We start from the raw sequence: 25,364 nt of genomic DNA, 5'->3' as shown, positions 1-25,364 counted from the left end.
TATCTATAGCTGGAGAATAGTGGGCGTCCATCTGTATCTATATCTGGAGAATAGTGGGCATCCATCTGTATCTATATCTGGAGATTAGGGGGCGTCCATTTCTATAGCTGGAGAATAGTGGGCGTCCATCTGTATCTATAGCTGGAGAATAGTGGGCGTCCATCTGTATCTATAGCTGGAGAATAGTGGGCGTCCATCTGTATCTATAGCTGGAGAATAGTGAGCGTCCATCTCTATAGCTGGAGAATAATGGGCGTCTATCTGTATCTATAGCTGGAGAATAGTGGGCGTCCATCTCTATAGCTGGAGAATAGTGAGCGTCCATCTCTATATAGCTGTAGAATAGTGAGCGTCCATCTGTATCTTTAGCTGGAGAATAGTGAGCGTCCATCTCTATATAGCTGGAGAATAGTGAGCGTCTATCTCTATATAGCTGGAGAATAGTGGGCGTCCATTTCTATAGCTGGAGAATAGTGAGCATCCATCTGTATCTGTAGCTGGAGAATAGTGGGCGTCCATCTGTATCTATAGCTGGAGAATAGTGGGCGTCCATCTCTATAGCTGGAGAATAGTGAGCGTCCATCTCTATATAGCTGGAGAATAGTGGGCGTACATTTCTATAGCTGGAGAATAGTGGGCGTCCATCTCTATAGCTGGAGAATAGTGGGCGTCCATGTCTTTATAGCTGGAGAATAGTGGGCGTCCATCTCTACATAGCTGGAGAATAGTGGGCGTCCATCTCTACATAGCTGGAGAATAGTGGGCGTCCATCTCTATAGCTGGAGAATAGTGGTCGTCCATCTGTATCTATAGCTGGAAAATAGTGAGCGTCCATCTCTATATAGCTGGAGAATAGTGGGCGTCCATCTCTATAGCTGGAGAATAGTGGGCATCCATCTGTATCTATAGCTGGAGAATAGTGGGCGTCCATCTGTATCTGTAGCTGGAGAATAGTAGGTGTCCATCTGTATCTGTAGCTGGAGAATAGTGGGCATCCATCTCTATAGCTGGAGAATAGTGGGCATCCATCTCTATAGCTGGAGAATAGTGAGCGTCCATCTCTATATAGCTGGAGAACAGTGGGCATCCATTTCTATAGCTTGAGAATAGTGGGCATCCATCTGTATCTATAGCTGGAGAATAGTGGGCGTCCATCTTTATCTGTCGCAGGAGAATAGTGGGCGTCCATCTGTATCTATAGCTGGAGAATAGTGGGCGTCCATCTCTACAGCTGGAGAATAGTGAGCGTCCATCTGTATCTATAGCTGGAGAATAGTGAGCGTCCATCTCTATATAGCTGGAGAATAGTGGGCGTCCATTTCTATAGCTGGGGAATAGTGGGCATCCATCTGTATCTATAGCTGGAGAATAGTAGGTGTCCATCTGTATCTATATCTGGAGAATAGTGGGCATCCATCTCTATAGCTGGAGAATAGTGGGCGTCCATCTGTATCTATATCTGGAGAATAGTGGGCATCCATCTCTATAGCTGGAGAATAGTGGGCGTCCATGTCTTTATAGCTGGAGAATAGTGGGCGTCCATCTCTACATAGCTGGAGAATAGTGGGCGTCCATCTCTACATAGCTGGAGAATAGTGGGCGTCCATCTCTATAGCTGGAGAATAGTGGTCGTCCATCTGTATCTATAGCTGGAAAATAGTGAGCGTCCATCTCTATATAGCTGGAGAATAGTGAGCGTCCATCTGTATCTATATCTGGAGAATAGTGGGCATCCAGCTCTATAGCTGGAGAATAGTGGGCATCCATCTCTATATTGTTGGAGAATAGTGGTCGTCCATTTCTATAGCTGTAGAATAGTCGGCATCCATCTGTATCTATAGCTGGAGAATAGTGGGCGTCCATCTGTATCTATAGCTGGAGAATAGTGGGCGTCCATCTGTATCTATAGCTGGAGAATAGTGGGCATCCGTCTGTATCTATAGCTGGAGAATAGTGGGCGTCCATCTCTATAGCTGGAGAATAGTGAGCGTCCATCTCTATATAGCTGTAGAATAGTGAGCGTCCATCTCTATATAGCTGGAGAATAGTGGGCGTCCATCTCTATAGCTGGAGAAAAGTGGGCGTCCATCTGTATCTATAGCTGGAGAATAGTGGGCGTCCATCTGTATCTATAGCTGGAGAATAGTAGGTGTCCATCTCTATAGCTGGAGAATAGTGGGCGTCCATCTCTATAGCTGGAGAATAGTGGGCGTCCATCTCTATAGCTGGAGAATAGTGGGCGTCCATCTGTATCTATAGCTGGAGAATAGTAGGTGTCCATCTCTATAGCTGGAGAATAGTGGGCGTCCATCTCTATAGCTGGAGAACAGTGGGCGTCCATCTCTATAGCTGGAGAATAGTGGGCGTCCATCTGTATCTATAGCTGGAGAATAGTGAGCGTCCATCTCTATAGCTGGAGAATAGTGGTCGTCCATCTGTATCTATAGCTGGAGAATAGTGGGTGTCCATCTGTATCTATAGCTGGAGAATAGTGGGCGTCCATCTCTATAGCTGGAGAATAGTGAGCGTCCATCTGTATCTATAGCTGGAGAATAGTGAGCGTCCATCTGTATCTATAGCTGGAGAATAGTGAGCGTCCATCTGTATCTATAGCTGGAGAATAGTGGGCGTCCATCTGTATCTATAGCTGGAGAATAGTGAGCGTCCATCTGTATCTATAGCTGGAGAATAGTGAGCGTCCATCTGTATCTATAGCTGGAGAATAGTGGGCGTCCATCTGTATCTATAGCTGGAGAATAGTGGGCGTCCATCTCTATAGCTGGAGAATAGTGGGCGTCCATCTGTATCTATAGCTGGAGAATAGTGAGCGTCCATCTCTATAGCTGGAGAATAGTGGGCGTCCATCTGTATCTATAGCTGGAGAATAGTGGGCGTCCATCTCTATAGCTGGACAATAGTGGGCGTCCATCTGTATCTATAGCTGGAGAATAGTGGGCGTCCATCAGTATCTATAGCTGGAGAATAGTGGGCGTCCATCTGTATCTATAGCTGGAAAATAGTGGGCGTCCATCTCTATAGCTGGAGAATAGTGGGCATCCATCTGTATCTATAGCTGGAGAATAGTGGGCGTCCATCTGTATCTATATCTGGAGAATAGTGGGCGTCCATCAGTATCTATAGCTGGAGAATAGTGGGCGTCCATCTGTATCTATAGCTGGAGAATAGTGGGCGTCCATCTCTATAGCTGGAGAATAGTGGGCATCCATCTGTATCTATAGCTGGAGAATAGTGGGCATCCATCTGTATCTATATCTGGAGAATAGTGGGCGTCCATTTCTATAGCTGGAGAATAGTGGGCGTCCATCTGTATCTATAGCTGGCGAATAGTGGGCGTCCATCTGTATCTATAGCTGGAGAATAGTGGGCGTCCATCTCTATAGTTGGAGAATAGTGGGCGTCCATCTGTATCTATAGCTGGAGAATAGTGGGCGTCCATCTCTATAGTTGGAGAATAGTGGGCGTCCATCTGTATCTATAGCTGGAGAATAGTGAGCGTCCATCTCTATAGTTGGAGAATAGTGGGCGTCCATCTCTATAGTTGGAGAATAGTGGGCGTCCATCTGTATCTATATCTGGAGAATAGTGGGCATCCATCTCTATAGTTGGAGAATAGTGGGCATCCATCTGTATCTATAGTTGGAGAATAGTGGGCGTCCATCTGTATCTATAGCTGGAGAATAGTGGGCGTCCATCTCTATAGTTGGAGAATAGTGGGCGTCCATCTGTATCTATATCTGGAGAATAGTGGGCATCCATCTCTATAGCTGGAGAATAGTGGGCGTCCATCTCTATAGTTGGAGAATAGTGGGCGTCCATCTGTATCTATAGCTGGAGATAGTGGGCGTCCATCTGTATCTATAGCTGGAGAATAGTGGGCGTCCATCTGTATCTATAGCTGGAGAATAGTGGGCGTCCATCTCTATAGTTGGAGAATAGTGGGCGTCCATCTGTATCTATAGCTGGAGAATAGTGGACGTCCATCTGTATCTATAGCTGGAGAATAGTGAGCGTCCATCTGTATCTATAGCTGGAGAATAGTGGGCGTCCATCTCTATAGTTGGAGAATAGTGGGCGTCCATCTGTATCTATAGCTGGAGAATAGTGAGCGTCCATCTCTATAGTTGGAGAATAGTGGGCGTCCATCTCTATAGTTGGAGAATAGTGGGCGTCCATCTCTATAGTTGGAGAATAGTGGGCGTCCATCTCTATAGCTGGAGAATAGTGGGCGTCCATCTGTATCTATATCTGGAGAATAGTGGGAGTCCATTTCTATAGCTGGAGAATAGTGGGCGTCCATTTCTATAGCTGGAGAATAGTGGGCGTCCATTTCTATAGCTGGAGAATAGTGGGCGTCCATTTCTATAGCTGGAGAATAGTGGGCGTCCATTTCTATAGCTGGAGAATAGTGGGCGTCCATTTCTATAGCTGGAGAATAGTGGGCGTCTACCCTTTCTATACCTGGCTTCCTGTGTGAGGCGCTCATGTACTCCTTTTGTTCTCTGTACACAGTGCTCCTGGGCCGACTCCTTCTTGGCCGACCTTTTTGCTCTTCTGGCTTCTTATTATGGGTTTTGGGGCCATCCTGACTCCTCCAGGTGAGATGATATCTTATTGACTCTTTGTTGTTTTCGGGCCAGTATTAACCCATTGTTGTGTTGCAGGGAGCTGCAGGTGTGCTCCAGTGACTTCCTGCAGGTGCTGGATGTGCTGCTGTGCCGCCCGGTGGGGTCACATGACATCTTACTGGCGCAGAGCTTACAGGTGACACCTCTCAGCCACAGTCTGCTTAGTCTTACCCAAGGCCACTCTTTGAATCCTGAAATTTGTTTTCCAGTGTTTAGTGACTCTTAGTGAGAGCGCCAACAATGGACGCCCTAAAGACTGCGCTTCACTGTGCCAGAGTCTCCTGTCAACGCAGCTCCGTGTCCTGGACCAGATCATTGAGCGGTCACAGCCTCCAGGTGAACCCACTGCCACCCCCCTGATCCGATCCTTGGCTCAGTGTCACTATCCCCGCTAAAACAATAATAATAATACATTATTTAAAAATAACACCAAAACAACATGCACAACAGCGTGATAAGGGATAATTGCAAATTTTATTAAACACATAAAAAACACAGACATGTGATAAAAATACACAAAAAGTATAAAAGCACAAACTGGAAACAACTGGCAGAGAGCCGAAGAAATGAGACTCGTACCCACATATATTGTAACAGGTTAAAGGTAAACATATTGATAAACAATACATAAGTGCGGTCCTAAGAAAAAACCCCCATAGGGGCCAAATAGGAGACATCCAACTCTATACAGACCATAGGAAATAGTATTACCAAGTGGACCAGAGAGGATATGAGTCGCCGCTACCCAACGTTTCGCCAACACCTGGCTTCTTCCGGGGCGTGATCTCAGGGGCGGCTGCCCCCTGTTAAATACAGGAGTTCCACCAATCAGGGGCTATGACTGACACAAGCACCACCAACGGATGTGACGTCCGGGATCTCACGCGGCAATCGCGATCCCGACATCACATTCCATGGCGCATGCCCGTGTCAGTCAGAGCGAGGCAGCCAATAGGAGGCTTGCCCGATGTAAACCTAAACACATGTACACAGTGACGCATCATGAGGGGCGTGACATGGAATCAATACGTGGACAGTATCCGCCCACCCTTCACGCTCTCCCAGTGACAGCGGCGGGCGGAAGTTCTCCCCCATTGCTGGAACCAATCAGAGAGACGTGCAAGGAAGACGGAGTAGGTCAACAGAAGCCAATGGGCATGGGTGAAGCACGATCCGGGCTGTCAATCACTACGCCCGGATCCCACTGCACCTCGGCCCATAATGAAACAGGTAAGTGAAATAATCACAGTGCATGGGGTATATAGTTGCCGACGGAATCAGGGAACACAGCCAAACCAATAGGACATAGTCCCAGAGTATGGCCGGAACCGACCCGACACCTCCTTCAAGCAGTACCATAACAAAGGAGATAATATGAGTCATTAACAATAAAGAAAAAGGTAGAAATAGGTAACTTATAATATATATATATAGATGAATGAAGGCAGTGGGATCCGGGCGTAGTGATTGACAGCCCGGATCGTGCTTCACCCATGCCCATTGGCTTCTGTTGACCTACTCCGTCTTCCTTGCACGTCTCTCTGATTGGTTCCAGCAATGGGGGAGAACTTCCGCCCGCCACTGTCACTGGGAGAGCGTGAAGGGTGGGCGGATACTGTCCACGTATTGATTCCATGTCACGCCCCTCATGATGCGTCACTGTGTACATGTGTTTAGGTTTACATCGGGCAAGCCTCCTATTGGCTGCCTCGCTCTGACTGACACGGGCATGCGCCATGGAATGTGATGTCGGGATCGCGATTGCCGCGTGAGATCCCGGACGTCACATCCGTTGGTGGTGCTTGTGTCAGTCATAGCCCCTGATTGGTGGAACTCCTGTATTTAACAGGGGGCAGCCGCCCCTGAGATCACGCCCCGGAAGAAGCCAGGTGTTGGCGAAACGTTGGGTAGCGGCGACTCATATCCTCTCTGGTCCACTTGGTAATACTATTTCCTATGGTCTGTATAGAGTTGGATGTCTCCTATTTGGCCCCTATGGGGGTTTTTTCTTAGGACCGCACTTATGTATTGTTTATCAATATGTTTACCTTTAACCTGTTACAATATATGTGGGTACGAGTCTCATTTCTTCGGCTCTCTGCCAGTTGTTTCCAGTTTGTGCTTTTATAGCTTTTTGTGTATTTTTATCACATGTCTGTGTTTTTTATGTGTTTAATAAAATTTGCAATTATCCCTTATCACGCTGTTGTGCATGTTGTTTTGTTGTATTGAGAGAGCGTGGAATTCACGCCTAGTGGGACACTTTTGTGATTCTTCATTATTTAAAAATAATAAAAATAATAAATTATTTGTTATTATAATTAAATAAATTATTATTATTATCAGTTACATTATTTTTAAATAATTTAATAAATTATTATTATTAAATAAGGTATTATATTTTTTTATCCCATTATTAAATAATTTATGATAATAACTGACCCCGCCCTCTAACGATAAGATGACTCTGTTGAGCCCTCCCTCTAATAATGAGATGATTCTGACCCCTCCCTCTAATAATGAGATGATTCTGACCCCACCCTCTAATAATGAGATGATTCTGACCCCACCCTCTAATAATGAGATGATTCTGACCCCACCCTCTAATAATGAGATGATTCTGACCCCACCCTCTAATAATGAGATGATTCTGACCCCACCCTCTAATAATGAGATGATTCTGACCCCATCCTCTAATAATGAGATGATTCTTCTGACCCCACCTTCTAATAATGAGATAGATGATTCTGACCCCACCTTCTAATAATGAGATGATTCTGACCCCATCCTCTAATAATGAGATGATTCTGACCCCACCCTCTAATAATATGATTCTGACCCCACCCTCTAATAATGAGATGATTCAGACCCCACCCTCTAATAATGAGATTACTCAGACCCCACCCTCTAATAATGAGATGATTCTGACCCCACCCTCTAATGATGAGATGATTCTGACCCCACCCTCTAATGATGAGATGATTCTGACCCCACCCTCTAATAATGAGATGATTCTGACCCCATCCTCTAATAATGAGATGATTCTTCTGACCCCACCTTCTAATAATGAGATGATTCTGACCCCACCTTCTAATAATGAGATGATTCTGACCCCACCTTCTAATAATGAGATGATTCTTACCCCATCCTCTAATAATGAGATGATTCTGACCCCACCTTCTAATAATGAGATGATTCTGACCCCACCTTCTAATAATGAGATGATTCTGACCCCACCCTCTAATAATGAGATGATTCTGACCCCACCCTCTAATAATGAGATTACTCAGACCCCACCCTCTAATAATGAGATGATTCTGACCCCACCTTCTAATAATGAGACGATTCTGACCCCACCTTCTAATAATGAGATGATTCTGACCCCACCCTCTAATAATGAGATGATTCTGACCCCACCCTCTAATAATGAGATGATTCTGACCCCACCCTCTAATAATGAGATTATTCTGACCCCACCCTCTAATGAGATGACTCTGACCCCACCCTCTAATAATCAGATGATTCTGACCCCACCCTCTAATAATGAGATGATTCTGACCCCACCCTCTAATGATGAGATGGTTCTGACCCCACCCTCTAATGATGAGATGATTCTGACCCCACCCTCTAATAATGAGATGATTCTGACCCCATCCTCTAATAATGAGATGATTCTGACCCCACCTTCTAATAATGAGATGATTCTGACCCCACCTTCTAATAATGAGATGATTCTGACCCCACCTTCTAATAATGAGATGATTCTGACCCCACCTTCTAATAATGAGATGATTCTGACCCCATCCTCTAATAATGAGATGATTCTTCTGACCCCACCTTCTAATAATGAGATGATTCTGACCCCACCCTCTAATGATGAGATGATTCTGACCCCACCCTCTAATAATGAGATTATTCAGACCCCACCTTCTAATAATGAGATGATTCTGACCCCACCTTCTAATAATGAGATGATTCTGACCCCACCTTCTAATAATGAGATGATTCTGACCCCACCTTCTAATAATGAGACGATTCTGACCCCACCTTCTAATAATGAGATGATTCTGACCCCACCTTCTAATAATGAGATGATTCTGACCCCACCCTCTAATAATGAGATGATTCTGACCCCACCCTCTAATAATGAGATGATTCTGACCCCATCCTCTAATAATGAGATGATTCTGACCCCACCCTCTAATAATGAGATTATTCAGACCCCACCCTCTAATAATGAGATTACTCAGACCCTACCCTCTAATAATGAGATGATTCTGACCCCACCTTCTAATAATGAGATGATTCTGACCCCACCTTCTAATAATGAGATGATTCTGACCCCACCCTCTAATAATGAGATGATTCTGACCCCACCCTCTAATAATGAGATGATTTTGACCCCACCTTCTAATAATGAGATGATTCTGACCCCACCCTCTAATAATGAGATTATTCAGACCCCACCCTCTAATAATGAGATTACTCAGACCCTACCCTCTAATAATGAGATGATTCTGACCCCACCTTCTAATAATGAGATGATTCTGACCCCATCCTCTAATAATGAGATGATTCTGACCCCATCCTCTAATAATGAGATGATTCTGACCCCATCCTCTAATAATGAGATGATTCTGACCCCACCCTCTAATATGATTCTGACCCCACCCTCTAATAATGAGATGATTCTGACCCCACCCTCTAATAATGAGATGATTCTGACCCCACCCTCTAATAATGAGATTACTCAGACCCCACCCTCTAATAATGAGATGATTCTGACCCCACCTTCTAATAATGAGATGATTCTGACCCCACCCTCTAATAATGAGATGATTCTGACCCCACCTTCTAATAATGAGATGATTCTGATCCCACCCTCTAATAATGAGATGATTCTGACCCCACCCTCTAATGATGAGATGATTCTTCTGACCCCACCCTCTAATAATGAGATGATTCTGACCCCATCCTCTAATAATGAGATGATTTTGACCCCACCTTCTAATAATGAGATGATTCTGACCCCACCCTCTAATAATGAGATTATTCAGACCCCACCCTCTAATAATGAGATTACTCAGACCCCACCCTCTAATAATGAGATGATTCTGACCCCACCTTCTAATAATGAGATGATTCTGACCCCACCTTCTAATAATGAGATGATTCTGACCCCATCCTCTAATAATGAGATGATTCTGACCCCACCCTCTAATAATATGATTCTGACCCCACCCTCTAATAATGAGATGATTCTGACCCCACCCTCTAATAATGAGATGATTCAGACCCCACCCTCTAATAATGAGATTACTCAGACCCCACCCTCTAATAATGAGATGATTCTGACCCCACCTTCTAATAATGAGATGATTCTGACCCCACCCTCTAATGATGAGATGATTCTTCTGACCCCACCCTCTAATAATGAGATGATTCTGACCCCACCCTCTAATAATGAGATGATTCTGACCCCACCCTCTAATGATGAGATGATTCTTCTGACCCCACCCTCTAATAATGAGATGATTCTGACCCCACCCTCTAATGATAATGAGATGACTTTGCTCACCTTGCCCTATAAGGAAGTTCTCTGTCTCAGTCTACATGGTAAAGCTGACAACTGAGCAAACAGTCGCCGTGATTTCCAGGAGGTTTGTCAATAGGTTGTGACTCCACCAGCCACTGCAGTGAAATGATACAGCCAATCAGAGCAGTGCAGAAAGGGTCAGATGAACTAGTATTTTGTTGCTATGGGCAACATAAATGGGACCACTCTGTATATGTGTACGGCCTCCACAGTCTTGCACCATTTTCTGCTGTTCCCTGTAAACCTCATTTGTTGTGGTCCTATAGTGTGGTCTAGTCACAGAGTTGTCCTACCCCTGTCTCTTCTGTCACCAGCTGCTGATGCAGTCTCTGCAGAGGATGGCGGCGGTCCCTTTACTCGTGTCCTGGCTACTCTATGCGACATCCCCACGGCAGCTGCACTCCAGCCACTCCGAGAAGAGGTGAACTCACTCATCAAGAAGACTCTGTTGGTGTATTCCTCTTATCTACCCTCCTGTCTTTGTGCCGCTCGCTCTCTTGCTGGCACCCGGTTCGCTCGCTCTCTGGCTGACGCCCATCCTGGCTCGCTCGCTCTCTGGCTGGCGCCCGTCCCGGCTCCCTTCCATCTCGGCTTGCTTTCTAGCTGGCGCCTGTCCTGGCTCGCTCGCTCTTTTGCTGGCACCCATCCTGGCTCCCATCCCGGCTTGCTCGCTCTCTGGCTGGCGCCCTTCCCGGCACACCCACTGGTTCTGGCTCGCTTTCTGGCTGGCTCCAGTCCTGTCTCGCTTCTGTCTCGGCTTGCTCTCTGGCTGGCGCACGTCTTTGCTTGTTCGCTCTCTGGCTGGCGCCCTTCCCGGCTCGCTCTCTGGTGTGGCCGTCCAGTCTCGCTAGCTCTCTGGCGCCCCTCCTGGCTCGCTTCCGTCTCAGCTTGCTCTCTGGCTGGCGCCGGTCCAGGCTCACTTGCTCTGATGCCCTTCCCAGCTCACTCTCTAGCTAGCGCCCATCCCGACTCGCTCCCTCTCTGGCTGGTGCCCATCCTGGCTCACTCGCTCTGAGGCTGGCGCCTGTCCTGGCTCTCTTCCTACTAGGCACCATCCCTGGAATGGCACCCGTCCAGACTGGATCTCTCTCTGCCGCGCCAGTCCCAGCTCACTCTCTGGCTTGCGCCCCTTCCTGCTCGCTTCCGACTCGGCTCCATATCTGGCTGGCGCCTGTCCCGACTCTCATTCAGGATGTATGACTTATCTGGCACGTGTGATATATTTTTTTCTTTTTCTGCAGCTGTCTGTTTATGTCTCTAAGCGTCTTCTCTGTAACTCGGCAGCACCCCTATCTCATCTTCTCACTGGTCTGGGGTGCTCTCCCTGCATTGTGGACCGGCTTAAGGTAATATTTGGCATCTGTCTCACTTTCTCGTGGCATTGTTAATACTGTACTGAGGGTGTTATTGTTGGCAGGTTTTATATGCCTGCTGCCACGCCAGCCTGGATGTGTGCCACCACCTGGCCACGGACTTGTCTGCTCTGCAGGATCTTGTTGTCTTCTTCAGTGGAGAGGTGAGACATACAGATGATCCATAGTAAGGGGCTTTACACACTGTGCGTGCAGTTCCCTGTTTATACAGTAATCCCACCCATAGACCCTCGTTACCCTACGGAGGAGCCATGTGTGGTGCTATATGTCTGCTGCATAGACTAGAAAAGGAGTATGAACATAGGCTAAATAAAATATGTGGTTGTCTCCTCTAGGTCCATCTATGGGAGGTCTCTCAAGTCCATGCTGCTGAGCTGTCTCTTCTAGTTATCTCTCTACTTGTCCTCCGGCTGCAGTCTCTCCCAGATGAGTAAGTGTCTCTAATCAGAACACAGGGTAACTCCAGGACTAAGCGTCTTCAGATACCTCTGCATCCTGTACAGTCCGTCTCCTGTGGATAATTCTAATCAGAACACAGGGTAACTCCAGGACTAAGCCTCCTCAGATACCTCTGCATCCTGTATGATCCGTCTCCTGGGGATAATTCTAATCAGAACACAGGGTAACTCCAGGACTAAGCCTCCTCAGACACCTCTGCATCCTGTACATTCCGTCTCCTGGGGATAATTCTAATCAGAACATAGGGTAACTCCAGGACTAAGCCTCCTCAGATACCTCTGCATCCTGTACAGTCCGTCTCTTGGGGATAATTCTAATCAGAACATAGGGTAACTCCAGGACTAAGCCTCCTCAGATACCTCTGCATCCTGTACAGTCCGTCTCCTGGGGATAATTCTAATCAGAACATAGGGTAACTCCAGGACTAAGCCTCCTCAGATACCTCTGCATCCTGTACAGTCCGTCTCCTGGGGATAATTCTAATCAGAACATAGGGTAACTCCAGGACTAAGCCTCCTCAGATACCTCTGCATCCTGTATGATCCGTCTCCTGGGGATAATTCTAATCAGAACACAGGGTAACTCCAGGACTAAGCCTCCTCAGATACCTCTGCATCCTGTATGATCCGTCTCCTGGGGATAATTCTAATCAGAACATAGGGTAACTCCAGGACTAAGCCTCCTCAGATACCTCTGCATCCTGTACAGTCCGTCTCCTGGGGATAATTCTAATCAGAACACAGGGTAACTCCAGGACTAAGCCTCCTCAGATACCTCTGCATCCTGTACATTCCGTCTCCTGTGGATAATTCTAATCAGAACACAGGGTAACTCCAGGACTAGGCCTCCTCAGATACCTCTGCATCCTGTACAGTCCGTCTCCTGGGGATAATTCTAATCAGAACACAGGGTAACTCCAGGACTAGGCCTCCTCAGATACCTCTGCATCCTGTATGATCCGTCTCCTGGGGATAATTCTAATCAGAACACAGGGTAACTCCAGGACTAAGCCTCCTCAGATACCTCTGCATCCTGTACAGTCCGTCTCCTGGGGACAATTCTAATCAGAACACAGGGTAACTCCAGGACTAAGCGTCTTCAGATACCTCTGCATCCTGTACGGTCCGTCTCCTGGGGATAATTCTAATCAGAACACAGGGTAACTCCAGGACTAAGCGTCTTCAGATACCTCTGCATCCTGTACGGTCCGTCTCCTGGGGATAATTCTAATCAGAACACAGGGTAACTCCAGGACTAAGCCTCCTCAGATACCTCTGCATCCTGTACAGTCCGTCTCCTGGGGATAATTCTAATCAGAACACAGGGTAACTCCAGGACTAAGCCTCCTCAGATACCTCTGCATCCTGTACAGTCCGTCTCCTGGGGATAATTCTAATCAGAACATAGGGTAACTCCAGGACTAGGCCTCCTCAGATACCTCTGCATCCTGTACAGTCCGTCTCCTGGGGATAATTCTAATCAGAACACAGGGTAACTCCAGGACTAAGCCTCCTCAGATACCTCTGCATCCTGTACAGTCCGTCTCCTGGGGATAATTCTAATCAGAACACAGGGTAACTCCAGGACTAAGCCTCCTCAGACACCTCTGCATCCTGTACGGTCCGTCTCCTGGGGATAATTCTAATCAGAACACAGGGTAACTCCAGGACTAAGCCTCCTCAGATACCTCTGCATCCTGTACAGTCCGTCTCCTGGGGACAATTCTAATCAGAACACAGGGTAACTCCAGGACTAAGCCTCCTCAGATACCTCTGCATCCTGTACAGTCCGTCTCCTGGGGATAATTCTAATCAGAACACAGGGTAACTCCAGGACTAAGCCTCCTCAGACACCTCTGCATCCTGTACGGTCCGTCTCCTGGGGATAATTCTAATCAGAACACAGGGTAACTCCAGGACTAAGCCTCCTCAGATACCTCTGCATCCTGTACAGTCCGTCTCCTGGGGATAATTCTAATCAGAACATAGGGTAACTCCAGGACTAAGCCTCCTCAGATACCTCTGCATCCTGTACAGTCCGTCTCCTGTGGATAATTCTAATCAGAACACAGGGTAACTCCAGGACTAAGCCTCCTCAGATACCTCTGCATCCTGTACAGTCCGTCTCCTGGGGATAATTCTAATCAGAACATAGGGTAACTCCAGGACTAAGCCTCCTCAGACACCTCTGCATCCTGTACAGTCCGTCTCCTGGGGATAATTCTAATCAGAACACAGGGTAACTCCAGGACTAAGCCTCCTCAGATACCTCTGCATCCTGTATGATCCGTCTCCTGGGGATAATTCTAATCAGAACACTGGGTAACTCCAGGACTAAGCCTCCTCAGATACCTCTGCATCCTGTACAGTCCGTCTCCTGGGGATAATTCTAATCAGAACACAGGGTAACTCCAGGACTAAGCCTCCTCAGATACCTCTGCATCCTGTACGGTCCGTCTCCTGGGGATAATTCTAATCAGAACACAGGGTAACTCCAGGACTAAGCCTCCTCAGATACCTCTGCATCCTGTACAGTCCGTCTCCTGTGGATAATTCTAATCAGAACACAGGGTAACTCCAGGACTAAGCCTCCTCAGATATCTCTGCATCCTGTACAGTCCGTCTCCTGGGGATAATTCTAATCAGAACACAGGATAACTCCAGGACTAAGCCTCCTCAGATACCTCTGCATCCTGTACAGTCCGTCTCCTGGGGATAATTCTAATCAGAACATAGGATAACTCCAGGACTAAGCCTCCTCAGATATCTCTGCATCCTGTATGATCCGTCTCCTGGGGATAATTCTAATCAGAACACAGGGTAACTCCAGGACTAGGCCTCCTCAGACACCTCTGCATCCTGTACGGTCCGTCTCCTGGGGATAATTCTAATCAGAACACAGGGTAACTCCAGGACTAAGCCTCCTCAGATATCTCTGCATCCTGTACAGTCCGTCTCCTGGGGATAATTCTAATCAGAACACAGGATAACTCCAGGACTAAGCCTCCTCAGACACCTCTGCATCCTGTACAGTCCGTCACCTGGGGATAATTCTAATCAGAACATAGGGTAACTCCAGGACTAAGCCTCCTCAGATACCTCTGCATCCTGTACGGTCCGTCTCCTGGGGATAATTCTAATCAGAACACAGGATAACTCCAGGACTAAGCCTCCTCAGATACCTCTGCATCCTGTACGGTCCGTCTCCTGGGGATAATTCTAATCAGAACACAGGGTAACTCCAGGACTAAGCCTCCTCAGATACCTCTGCATCCTGTACAGTCCGTCTCCTGTGGATAATTCTAATCAGAACACAGGGTAACTCCAGGACTAAGCGTCTTCAGATACCTCTGCATCCTGTACAGTCCGTCACCTGGGGATAATTCTAATCAGAACACAGGGTAACTCCAGGACTAAGCCTCCTCAGATACCTCTGCATCCTGTACAGTCCGTCTCCTGGGGATAATTCTAATCAGAACACAGGGTAACTCCAGGACTAAGCCTCCTCAGATATCTCTGCATCCTGTACAGTCCGTCTCCTGGGGATAATTCTAATCAGAACACAGGATAACTCCAGGACTAAGCCTCCTCAGATACCTCTGCATCCTGTACAGTCCGTCTCCTGGGGATAATTCTAATCAGAACATAGGATAACTCCAGGACTAAGCCTCCTCAGACACCTCTGCATCCTGTACAGTCCGTCACCTGGGGATAATTCTAATCAGAACATAGGGTAACTCCAGGACTAAGCCTCCTCAGATACCTCTGCATCCTGTACGGTCCGTCTCCTGGGGATAATTCTAATCAGAACACAGGATAACTCCAGGACTAAGCCTCCTCAGATACCTCTGCATCCTGTACGGTCCGTCTCCTGGGGATAATTCTAATCAGAACACAGGGTAACTCCAGGACTAAGCCTCCTCAGATACCTCTGCATCCTGTACGGTCCGTCTCCTGGAGATAATTCTAATCAGAACACAGGGTAACTCCAGGACTAAGCCTCCTCAGATACCTCTGCATCCTGTACAGTCCGTCACCTGGGGATAATTCTAATCAGAACACAGGGTAACTCCAGGACTAAGCCTCCTCAGATACCTCTGCATCCTGTACAGTCCGTCTCCTGGGGATAATTCTAATCAGAACACAGGGTAACTCCAGGACTAAGCCTCCTCAGACACCTCTGCATCCTGTATGATCCGTCTCCTGGGGATAATTCTAATCAGAACACAGGATAACTCCAGGACTAAGCCTCCTCAGACACCTCTGCATCCTGTACGGTCCGTCTCCTGGGGATAATTCTAATCAGAACACAGGGTAACTCCAGGACTAAGCCTCCTCAGATATCTCTGCATCCTGTACGGTCCGTCTCCTGGGGATAATTCTAATCAGAACACAGGATAACTCCAGGACTAGGCCTCCTCAGATACCTCTGCATCCTGTACAGTCCGTCTCCTGGAGATAATTCTAATCAGAACACAGGGTAACTCCAGGACTAAGCCTCCTCAGATACCTCTGCATCCTGTACAGTCCGTCTCCTGGGGATAATTCTAATCAGAACACAGGGTAACTCCAGGACTAAGCCTCCTCAGATACCTCTGCATCCTGTACGGTCCGTCTCCTGTGGATAATTCTAATCAGAACATAGGGTAACTCCAGGACTAAGCCTCCTCAGACACCTCTGCATCCTGTACAGTCCGTCTCCTGGGGATAATTCTAATCAGAACATAGGATAACTCCAGGACTAAGCCTCCTCAGATACCTCTGCATCCTGTACAGTCCGTCTCCTGGAGATAATTCTAATCAGAACACAGGGTAACTCCAGGACTAAGCCTCCTCAGATACCTCTGCATCCTGTACAGTCCGTCTCCTGGGGATAATTCTAATCAGAACACAGGGTAACTCCAGGACTAAGCCTCCTCAGATACCTCTGCATCCTGTACAGTCCGTCTCCTGGGGATAATTCTAATCAGAACACAGGGTAACTCCAGGACTAGGCCTCCTCAGATACCTCTGCATCCTGTATGATCCGTCTCCTGGGGATAATTCTAATCAGAACACAGGGTAACTCCAGGACTAAGCCTCCTCAGATACCTCTGCATCCTGTACAGTCCGTCTCCTGGGGATAATTCTAATCAGAACACAGGGTAACTCCAGGACTAGGCCTCCTCAGATACCTCTGCATCCTGTATGATCCGTCTCCTGGGGATAATTCTAATCAGAACACAGGGTAACTCCAGGACTAAGCCTCCTCAGATACCTCTGCATCCTGTACAGTCCGTCTCCTGGGGATAATTCTAATCAGAACATAGGGTAACTCCAGGACTAAGCCTCCTCAGATACCTCTGCATCCTGTACAGTCCGTCTCCTGGGGATAATTCTAATCAGAACATAGGGTAACTCCAGGACTAAGCCTCCTCAGATACCTCTGCATCCTGTACAGTCCGTCTCCTGGGGATAATTCTAATCAGAGACCAAAAAAGAGAGAAGACTATAAAACCTACGATGGGGAGAAAGAGGACCTATCACAAGCTGCTTGTACATTGGTCCAGAGCAGCTGCTGTGAGGAGGAAGAACCCTTCGCCTTAGAGGGCCAGTCATGGGGTGTTAAATGATCATGGACAGACACCAGCTCTTGCCGTGTCTGTCTGTTCTCCTGTCCCGTGTTTCTGTCTTGTCTCCGCTCTCTTCTGGTCTTCGCTCTCTATCTAGTTTCTATCTTGTCTCTGCTCTCGTCTTGTCTCTATCCTGTCTCTGCTCTCGTCTGGCCTCGGTCTTGTCTCTGGTCTCGTCTGGCCTCTGTCTTGTCTCTATCCTGCCTCTGCTCTCTTCTTGTCTCTGGTCTCGTCTGGCCTCGGTCTTGTCTCTGGTCTCGTCTCTGTCCTGTCTCTCCTCTTGTCTCGGCTCTCGTCTTGTCTCTGTCTTGTCTCTGGTCTTGTCTCTATCCTGTCTCTGTCTTGTCTCTGGTCTTGTCTCTATCCTGTCTCACCTCTCTTGTCCCTGGTCTTGTCTCTATCCTGTCTCTGCTCTCTTCTTGTCTCTGCTCTCATCTTGTCTCTGTCTTGTCCCTGGTCTTGTCTCTATCATGTCTCTGCTCTCGTCATGTCTCTGTCTTGTCCCTGGTCTCGTCTCTATCCGGTCTCTGTTCTCATCTTCTCTCTGTCTTGTCCCTGGTCTCGTCTCTATCCTGTTTCTACTCTCTTCTTGTCCCTGGTCTCGTCTCTATCCTGTCTCTACTCTCTTCTTGTCTCTGCTCTCGTCTCTATCTTGTCTCTATCCTGTCTCTGCTCTCTTCTTGTCCCTGGTCTCGTCTCTATCCTGTCTCTACTCTCTTCTTGTCTCTGCTCTCGTCTCTATCTTGTCTCTATCCTGTCTCTGCTCTCTTCTTGTCCCTGGTCTCGTCTCTATCCTGTCTCTGCTCTTGTCTTGTCACTGTCTTGTTCCTGGTCTCGTCTCTATCCTGTCTCTAGTCTCTTCTTGTCTCTGTCTTGTCTCGCTCTTGTCTCCCGCTCTTGACTTCCCTCTGTTGTCTCTGCTCTCAGCGTGTCTCTCTTCTCCCCATTTGCAGGGTGTTGGTCTCCTCGGCAGCGCTATCTCATCTGCTCTCCTGTGATGTCCCGTCCCTTGTGGTGAGTTTCCGTAGTAATAGCCATTATAGAACAGGGTTACTCATTGGCAAAGAGCAGAACTAGGACACTGTACATTACTGGCACAATAATCCCATGTCGCAGGAATTAGAATTATTATAGGGTTCCCCCTCATTGTGCCCGTAACATGTTGTATACAGTGTAATCCCCAGCACATAGGGTAATGCCAGATCTGGTGTATTATACTCCCGAATACATGGTGTAATCCTAGATCACTATAATCTGGTATATTATACTCCCGAATACATGGTGTAATCCTAGATCACTATAATCTGGTGTATTATACTCCCGAATACATGGTGTAATCCTAGATCACTATAATCTGGTGTATTATACTCTCCCCAATACATGGTGTAATCCTAGATCACTATAATCTGGTGTATTATACTCCCCAATACATGGTGTAATCCTAGATCACTATAATCTGGTGTATTATACTCCCCAATACATGGTGTAATCCTAGATCACTATAATCTGGTGTATTATACCCCCCAATACATGGTGTAATCCTAGATCACTATAATCTGGTGTATTATACTCTCCAATACATGGTGTAATCCTAGATCACTATAATCTGGTGTATTATACCCCCCAATACATGATGTAATCCTAGATCACTATAATCTGGTGTATTATACCCCCCAATACATGGTGTAATCCTAGATCACTATAATCTGGTGTATTATACTCCCCCCAATACATGATGTAATCCTAGATCACTATAATCTAGTGTATTATACCCCCCAATACATGGTGTAATCCTAGATCACTATAATCTGGTGTATTATACCCCCAATACATGGTGTAATCCTAGATCACTATAATCTGGTGTATTATACTCCCCAATACATGGTGTAATCCTAGATCACTATAATCTGGTGTATTATACTCTCCAATACATGGTGTAATCCTAGATCACTATAATCTGGTGTATTATACCCCCCAATACATGGTATAATCCTAGATCACTATAATCTGGTGTATTATACCCCCCAATACATGGTGTAATCCTAGATCACTATAATCTGGTGTATTATACCCCCAATACATGGTGTAATCCTAGATCACTATAATCTGGTGTATTATACCCCCCAATACATGGTATAATCCTAGATCACTATAATCTGGTGTATTATACCCACAATACATGGTGTAATCCTAGATCACTATAATCTGGTGTATTATACCCCCCAATACATGGTGTAATCCTAGATCACTATAATCTAGTGTATTATACCCCCCAATACATGTTGTAATCCTAGATCACTATAATCTGGTGTATTATACTCCCCAATACATGGTGTAATCCTAGATCACTATAATCTGGTGTATTATACTCCCCCCAATACATGGTGTAATCCTAGATCACTATAATCTGGTGTATTATACTCCCCAATACATGGTGTAATCCTAAATCACTATAATCTGGTGTATTATACCCCCAATACATGGTGTAATCCTAGATCACTATAATCTGGTGTATTATACCCCCAATACATGGTGTAATCCTAGATCACTATAATCTGGTGTATTATACCCCCCAATACATGGTGTAATCCTAGATCACTATAATCTGGTGTATTATACTCCCCAATACATGGTGTAATCCTAGATCACTATAATCTGGTGTATTATACTCCCCAATACATGGTGTAATCCTAGATCACTATAATCTGGTGTATTATACCCCCCAATACATGGTATAATCCTAGATCACTATAATCTGGTGTATTATACTCCCCCCAATACATGGTGTAATCCTAGATCACTATAATCTGGTGCATTATACCCCCCAATACATGATGTAATCCTAGATCACTATAATCCGGTGTATTATACCCCCAATACATGGTGTAATCCTAGATCACTATAATCTGGTGTATTATACTTCCCAATACATGGTGTAATCCTAGATCACTATAATCTGGTGTATTATACCCCCCAATACATGGTGTAATCCTAGATCACTATAATCTGGTGTATTATACCCCCCAATACATGGTGTAATTCTAGATCACTATAATCTGGTGTATTATACCCCCCAATACATGGTGTAATCCTAGATCACTATAATCTGGTGTATTATACCCCCAATACATGGTGTAATCCTAGATCACTATAATCTGGTGTATTATACCCCCCAATACATGGTGTAATCCTAGATCACTATAATCTGGTGTATTATACTCCCCAATACATGGTGTAATCCTAGATCACTATAATCTGGTGTATTATACTCCCCAATACATGGTGTAATCCTAGATCACTATAATCTGGTGTATTATACTCCCCAATACATGGTGTAATCCTAGATCACTATAATCTGATGTATTATACTCTCCAATACATGGTGTAATCCTAGATCACTATAATCTGGTGTATTATACTTCCCAATACATGGTGTAATCCTAGATCACTATAATCTGGTGTATTATACCCCCCAATACATGGTGTAATCCTAGATCACTATAATCTGGTGTATTATACCCCCAATACATGGTGTAATCCTAGATCACTATAATCTGGTGTATTATACCCCCAATACATGGTGTAATCCTAGATCACTATAATCCGGTGTATTATACCCCCCAATACATGGTGTAATCCTAGATCACTATAATCTGGTGTATTATACCCCCCAATAGATGGTGTAATCCTAGATCACTATAATCTGGTGTATTATACCCCCCCCCCAATACATGGTGTAATCCTAAATCACTCTAATCTGGTGTATTATACTCCCCAATACATGGTGTAATCCTAGATCACTATAATCTGGTGTATTATACTCCCGAATACATGGTGTAATCCTAGATCACTATAATCCGGTGTATTATACCCCCCAATACATGGTGTAATCCTAGATCACTATAATCTGGTGTATTATACCCCCAATACATGGTGTAATCCTAGATCACTATAATCCGGTGTATTATACTCCCCAATACATGGTGTAATCCTAGATCACTATAATCTAGTGTATTATACCCCCCCCCCCAATACATGGTGTAATCCTAGATCACTATAATCTGGTGTATTATACCCCCCAATACATGGTGTAATCCTAGATCACTATAATCTGGTGTATTATACTCCCGAATACATGGTGTAATCCTAGATCACTATAATCTAGTGTATTATACCCCCCAATACATGGTATAATCCTAGATCACTATAATCTGGTGTATTATACCCACAATACATGGTGTAATCCTAGATCACTATAATCTGGTGTATTATACCCCCCAATACATGGTGTAATCCTAGATCACTATAATCTGGTACATTATACTCCCCCCAATACATGGTGTAATCCTAGATCACTATAATCTGGTGTATTATACTCCCCCCAATACATGGTGTAATCCTAGATCACTATAATCTGGTGTATTATACTCCCCCCAATACATGGTGTAATCCTAGATCACTATAATCTGGTGTATTATACTCCCCCCAATACATGATGTAATCCTAGATCACTATAATCCGGTGTATTATACTCCCCCCAATACATGGTGTAATCCTAGATCACTATTATCTGGTGTATTATACTCCCCAATACATGGTGTAATCCTAGATCACTATAATCTGGTGTATTATACTCCACCCAATACATGGTGTAATCCTAGATCACTATAATCTGGTGTATTATACCCCCCAATACATGGTGTAATCCTAGATCACTATAATCTGGTGTATTATACCCCCCAATACATGGTGTAATCCTAGATCACTATAATCTGGTGTATTATACTCCCCAATACATGGTGTAATCCTAGATCACTATAATCTGGTGTATTATACTCCCCAATACATGGTGTAATCCTAGATCACTATAATCTGGTGTATTATACTCCCCAATACATGGTGTAATCCTAGATCACTATAATCTGGTGTATTATACTCCCCAATACATGGTGTAATCCTAGATCACTATAATCTGGTGTATTATACTCCCCAATACATGGTGTAATCCTAGATCACTATAATCTGGTGTATTATACTCCCCAATACATGGTGTAATCCTAGATCACTATAATCTGGTGTATTATACTCCCCCCAATACATGGTGTAATCCTAGATCACTATAATCTGGTGTATTATACCCCCCAAAACATGGTGTAATCCTAGATCATTATAATCTGGTGTATTATACTCCCCCCAATACATGGTGTAATCCTAGATCACTATATTCTGGTGTATTATACCCCCCAATACATGGTATAATCCTAGATCACTATAATCTGGTGTATTATACTCCCCAATACATGGTGTAATCCTAGATCACTATAATCTGGTGTATTATACCCCCCAATACATGGTATAATCCTAGATCACTATAATCCGGTGTATTATACCCCCAATACATGGTGTAATCCTAGATCACTATAATCTGGTGTATTATACCCCCAATACATGGTGTAATCCTAGATCACTATAATCCGGTGTATTATACTCCCCCCAATACATGGTGTAATCCTAGATCACTATAATCTGGTGTATTATACCCCCCAATACATGGTGTAATCCTAGATCACTATAATCTGGTGTATTATACCCCCCAATACATGGTATAATCCTAGATCACTATAATCCGGTGTATTATACTCCCCCCAATACATGGTATAATCCTAGATCACTATAATCTGGTGTATTATACCCCCCAATACATGATGTAATCCTAGATCACTATAATCTGGTGTATTATACTCTCCAATACATGGTGTAATCCTAGATCACTATAATCTGGTGTATTATACCCCCCAATACATGGTATAATCCTAGATCACTATAATCTGGTGTATTATACTCCCGAATGCATGGTGTAATCCTAGATCACTATAATCTGGTGTATTATACCCCCAATACACAGTGTAATCCTAGATCACTATAATCTGGTGTATTATACCCCCCAATACATGGTGTAATCCTAGATCACTATAATCTGGTGTATTATACCCCCAATACATGGTGTAATCCTAGATCACTATAATCCGGTGTATTATACTCCCCCCAATACATGGTGTAATCCTAGATCACTATAATCTGGTGTATTATACCCCCCAATACATGGTGTAATCCTAGAACACTATAATCTGGTGTATTATACCCCCCAATACATGGTATAATCCTAGATCACTATAATCTGGTGTATTATACTCCCGAATACATGGTGTAATCCTAGATCACTATAATATGGTGCATTATACCCCCCCCCAATACATGGTGTAATCCTAGATCACTATAATCTGGTGTATTATACCCCCCAATACATGGTATAATCCTAGATCACTATAATCTGGTGTATTATACTCCCCCCAATACATGGTGTAATCCTAGATCACTATAATCTGGTGTATTATACCCCCCAATACATGGTGTAATCCTAGATCACTATAATCTGGTGTATTATACTCCCCCCAATACATGGTGTAATCCTAGATCACTATAATCTTGTGCATTATACCCCCCAATACATGGTGTAATCCTAGATCACTATAATCTGGTGTATTATACCCCCCAATACATGGTATAATCCTAGATCACTATAATATGGTGCATTATACCCCCCCCAATACATGGTGTAATCCTAGATCACTATAATCTGGTGTATTATACCCCCCAATACATGGTATAATCCTAGATCACTATAATCTGGTGTATTATACTCTCCAATACATGGTGTAATCCTAGATCACTATAATCTTGTGCATTATACCCCCCCCCAATACATATTGTAATCCTAGATCACTATAATCTGGTGTATTATACCCCCCAATACATGGTGTAATCCTAGATCACTATAATATGGTGCATTATACCCCCCCCCAATACATATTGTAATCCTAGATCACTATAATCTGGTGTATTATACCCCCCAATACATGGTATAATCCTAGATCACTATAATATGGTGCATTATACCCCCCCCCAATACATGGTGTAATCCTAGATCACTATAATCTGGTGTATTATACCCCCCAATACATGGTGTAATCCTAGATCACTATAATATGGTGCATTATACCCCCCCCCAATACATGGTGTAATCCTAGATCACTATAATCTGGTGTATTATACCCCCCAATACATGGTATAATCCTAGATCACTATAATCTGGTGTATTATACTCCCCAATACATGGTGTAATCCTAGATCACTATAATCTGGTGTATTATACTCCCCAATACATGGTGTAATCCTAGATCACTATAATCTGGTGTATTATACTCCCCAATACATGGTGTAATCCTAGATCACTATAATCTGGTGTATTATACCCCCAATACATGGTGTAATCCTAGATCACTATAATCTGGTGTATTATACTCCCCAATACATGGTGTAATCCTAGATCACTATAATCCGGTGTATTATACCCCCCAATACATGGTGTAATCCTAGATCACAATAATCTGGTGTATTATACTCTCCAATACATGGTGTAATCCTAGATCACTATAATCTGGTGTATTATACCCCCCAATACATGGTATAATCCTAGATCACTATAATCTGGTGTATTATACTCCCCCCAATACATGGTGTAATCCTAGATCACTATAATCTGGTGTATTATACCCCCCAATACATGGTGTAATCCTAGATCACTATAATCTGGTGTATTATACCCCCCAATACATGGT

The 25,364-nt window shown here is 44.7% G+C and overlaps 1 protein-coding gene across 1 annotated transcript in view; it reads left to right on the top strand.

Moving 5' to 3' along the window:
* Positions 1-25,364, top strand: part of STK36 (serine/threonine kinase 36) — a gene marked incomplete at its 3' end in the record, with an annotated part of 143,100 nt that overhangs the window by 71,860 nt on the left and 45,876 nt on the right. Inside the window, 8 exon segments of the mRNA XM_056554499.1 lie at positions 4,531-4,616; positions 4,683-4,782; positions 4,856-4,982; positions 10,557-10,663; positions 11,484-11,588; positions 11,660-11,758; positions 11,951-12,045; positions 18,639-18,699. Of these exon segments, the coding sequence (XP_056410474.1) occupies positions 4,531-4,616; positions 4,683-4,782; positions 4,856-4,982; positions 10,557-10,663; positions 11,484-11,588; positions 11,660-11,758; positions 11,951-12,045; positions 18,639-18,699 (780 nt within the window).

The sequence above is a fragment of the Hyla sarda genome, unplaced genomic scaffold, assembly GCF_029499605.1.
Source record: "Hyla sarda isolate aHylSar1 unplaced genomic scaffold, aHylSar1.hap1 scaffold_758, whole genome shotgun sequence".
Classification (NCBI taxonomy): Eukaryota; Metazoa; Chordata; class Amphibia; order Anura; family Hylidae; genus Hyla; species Hyla sarda.
The sequence above is the reverse complement of the archived record's forward strand: the minus strand, read 5'-3'. Positions and strand labels throughout refer to the sequence as shown.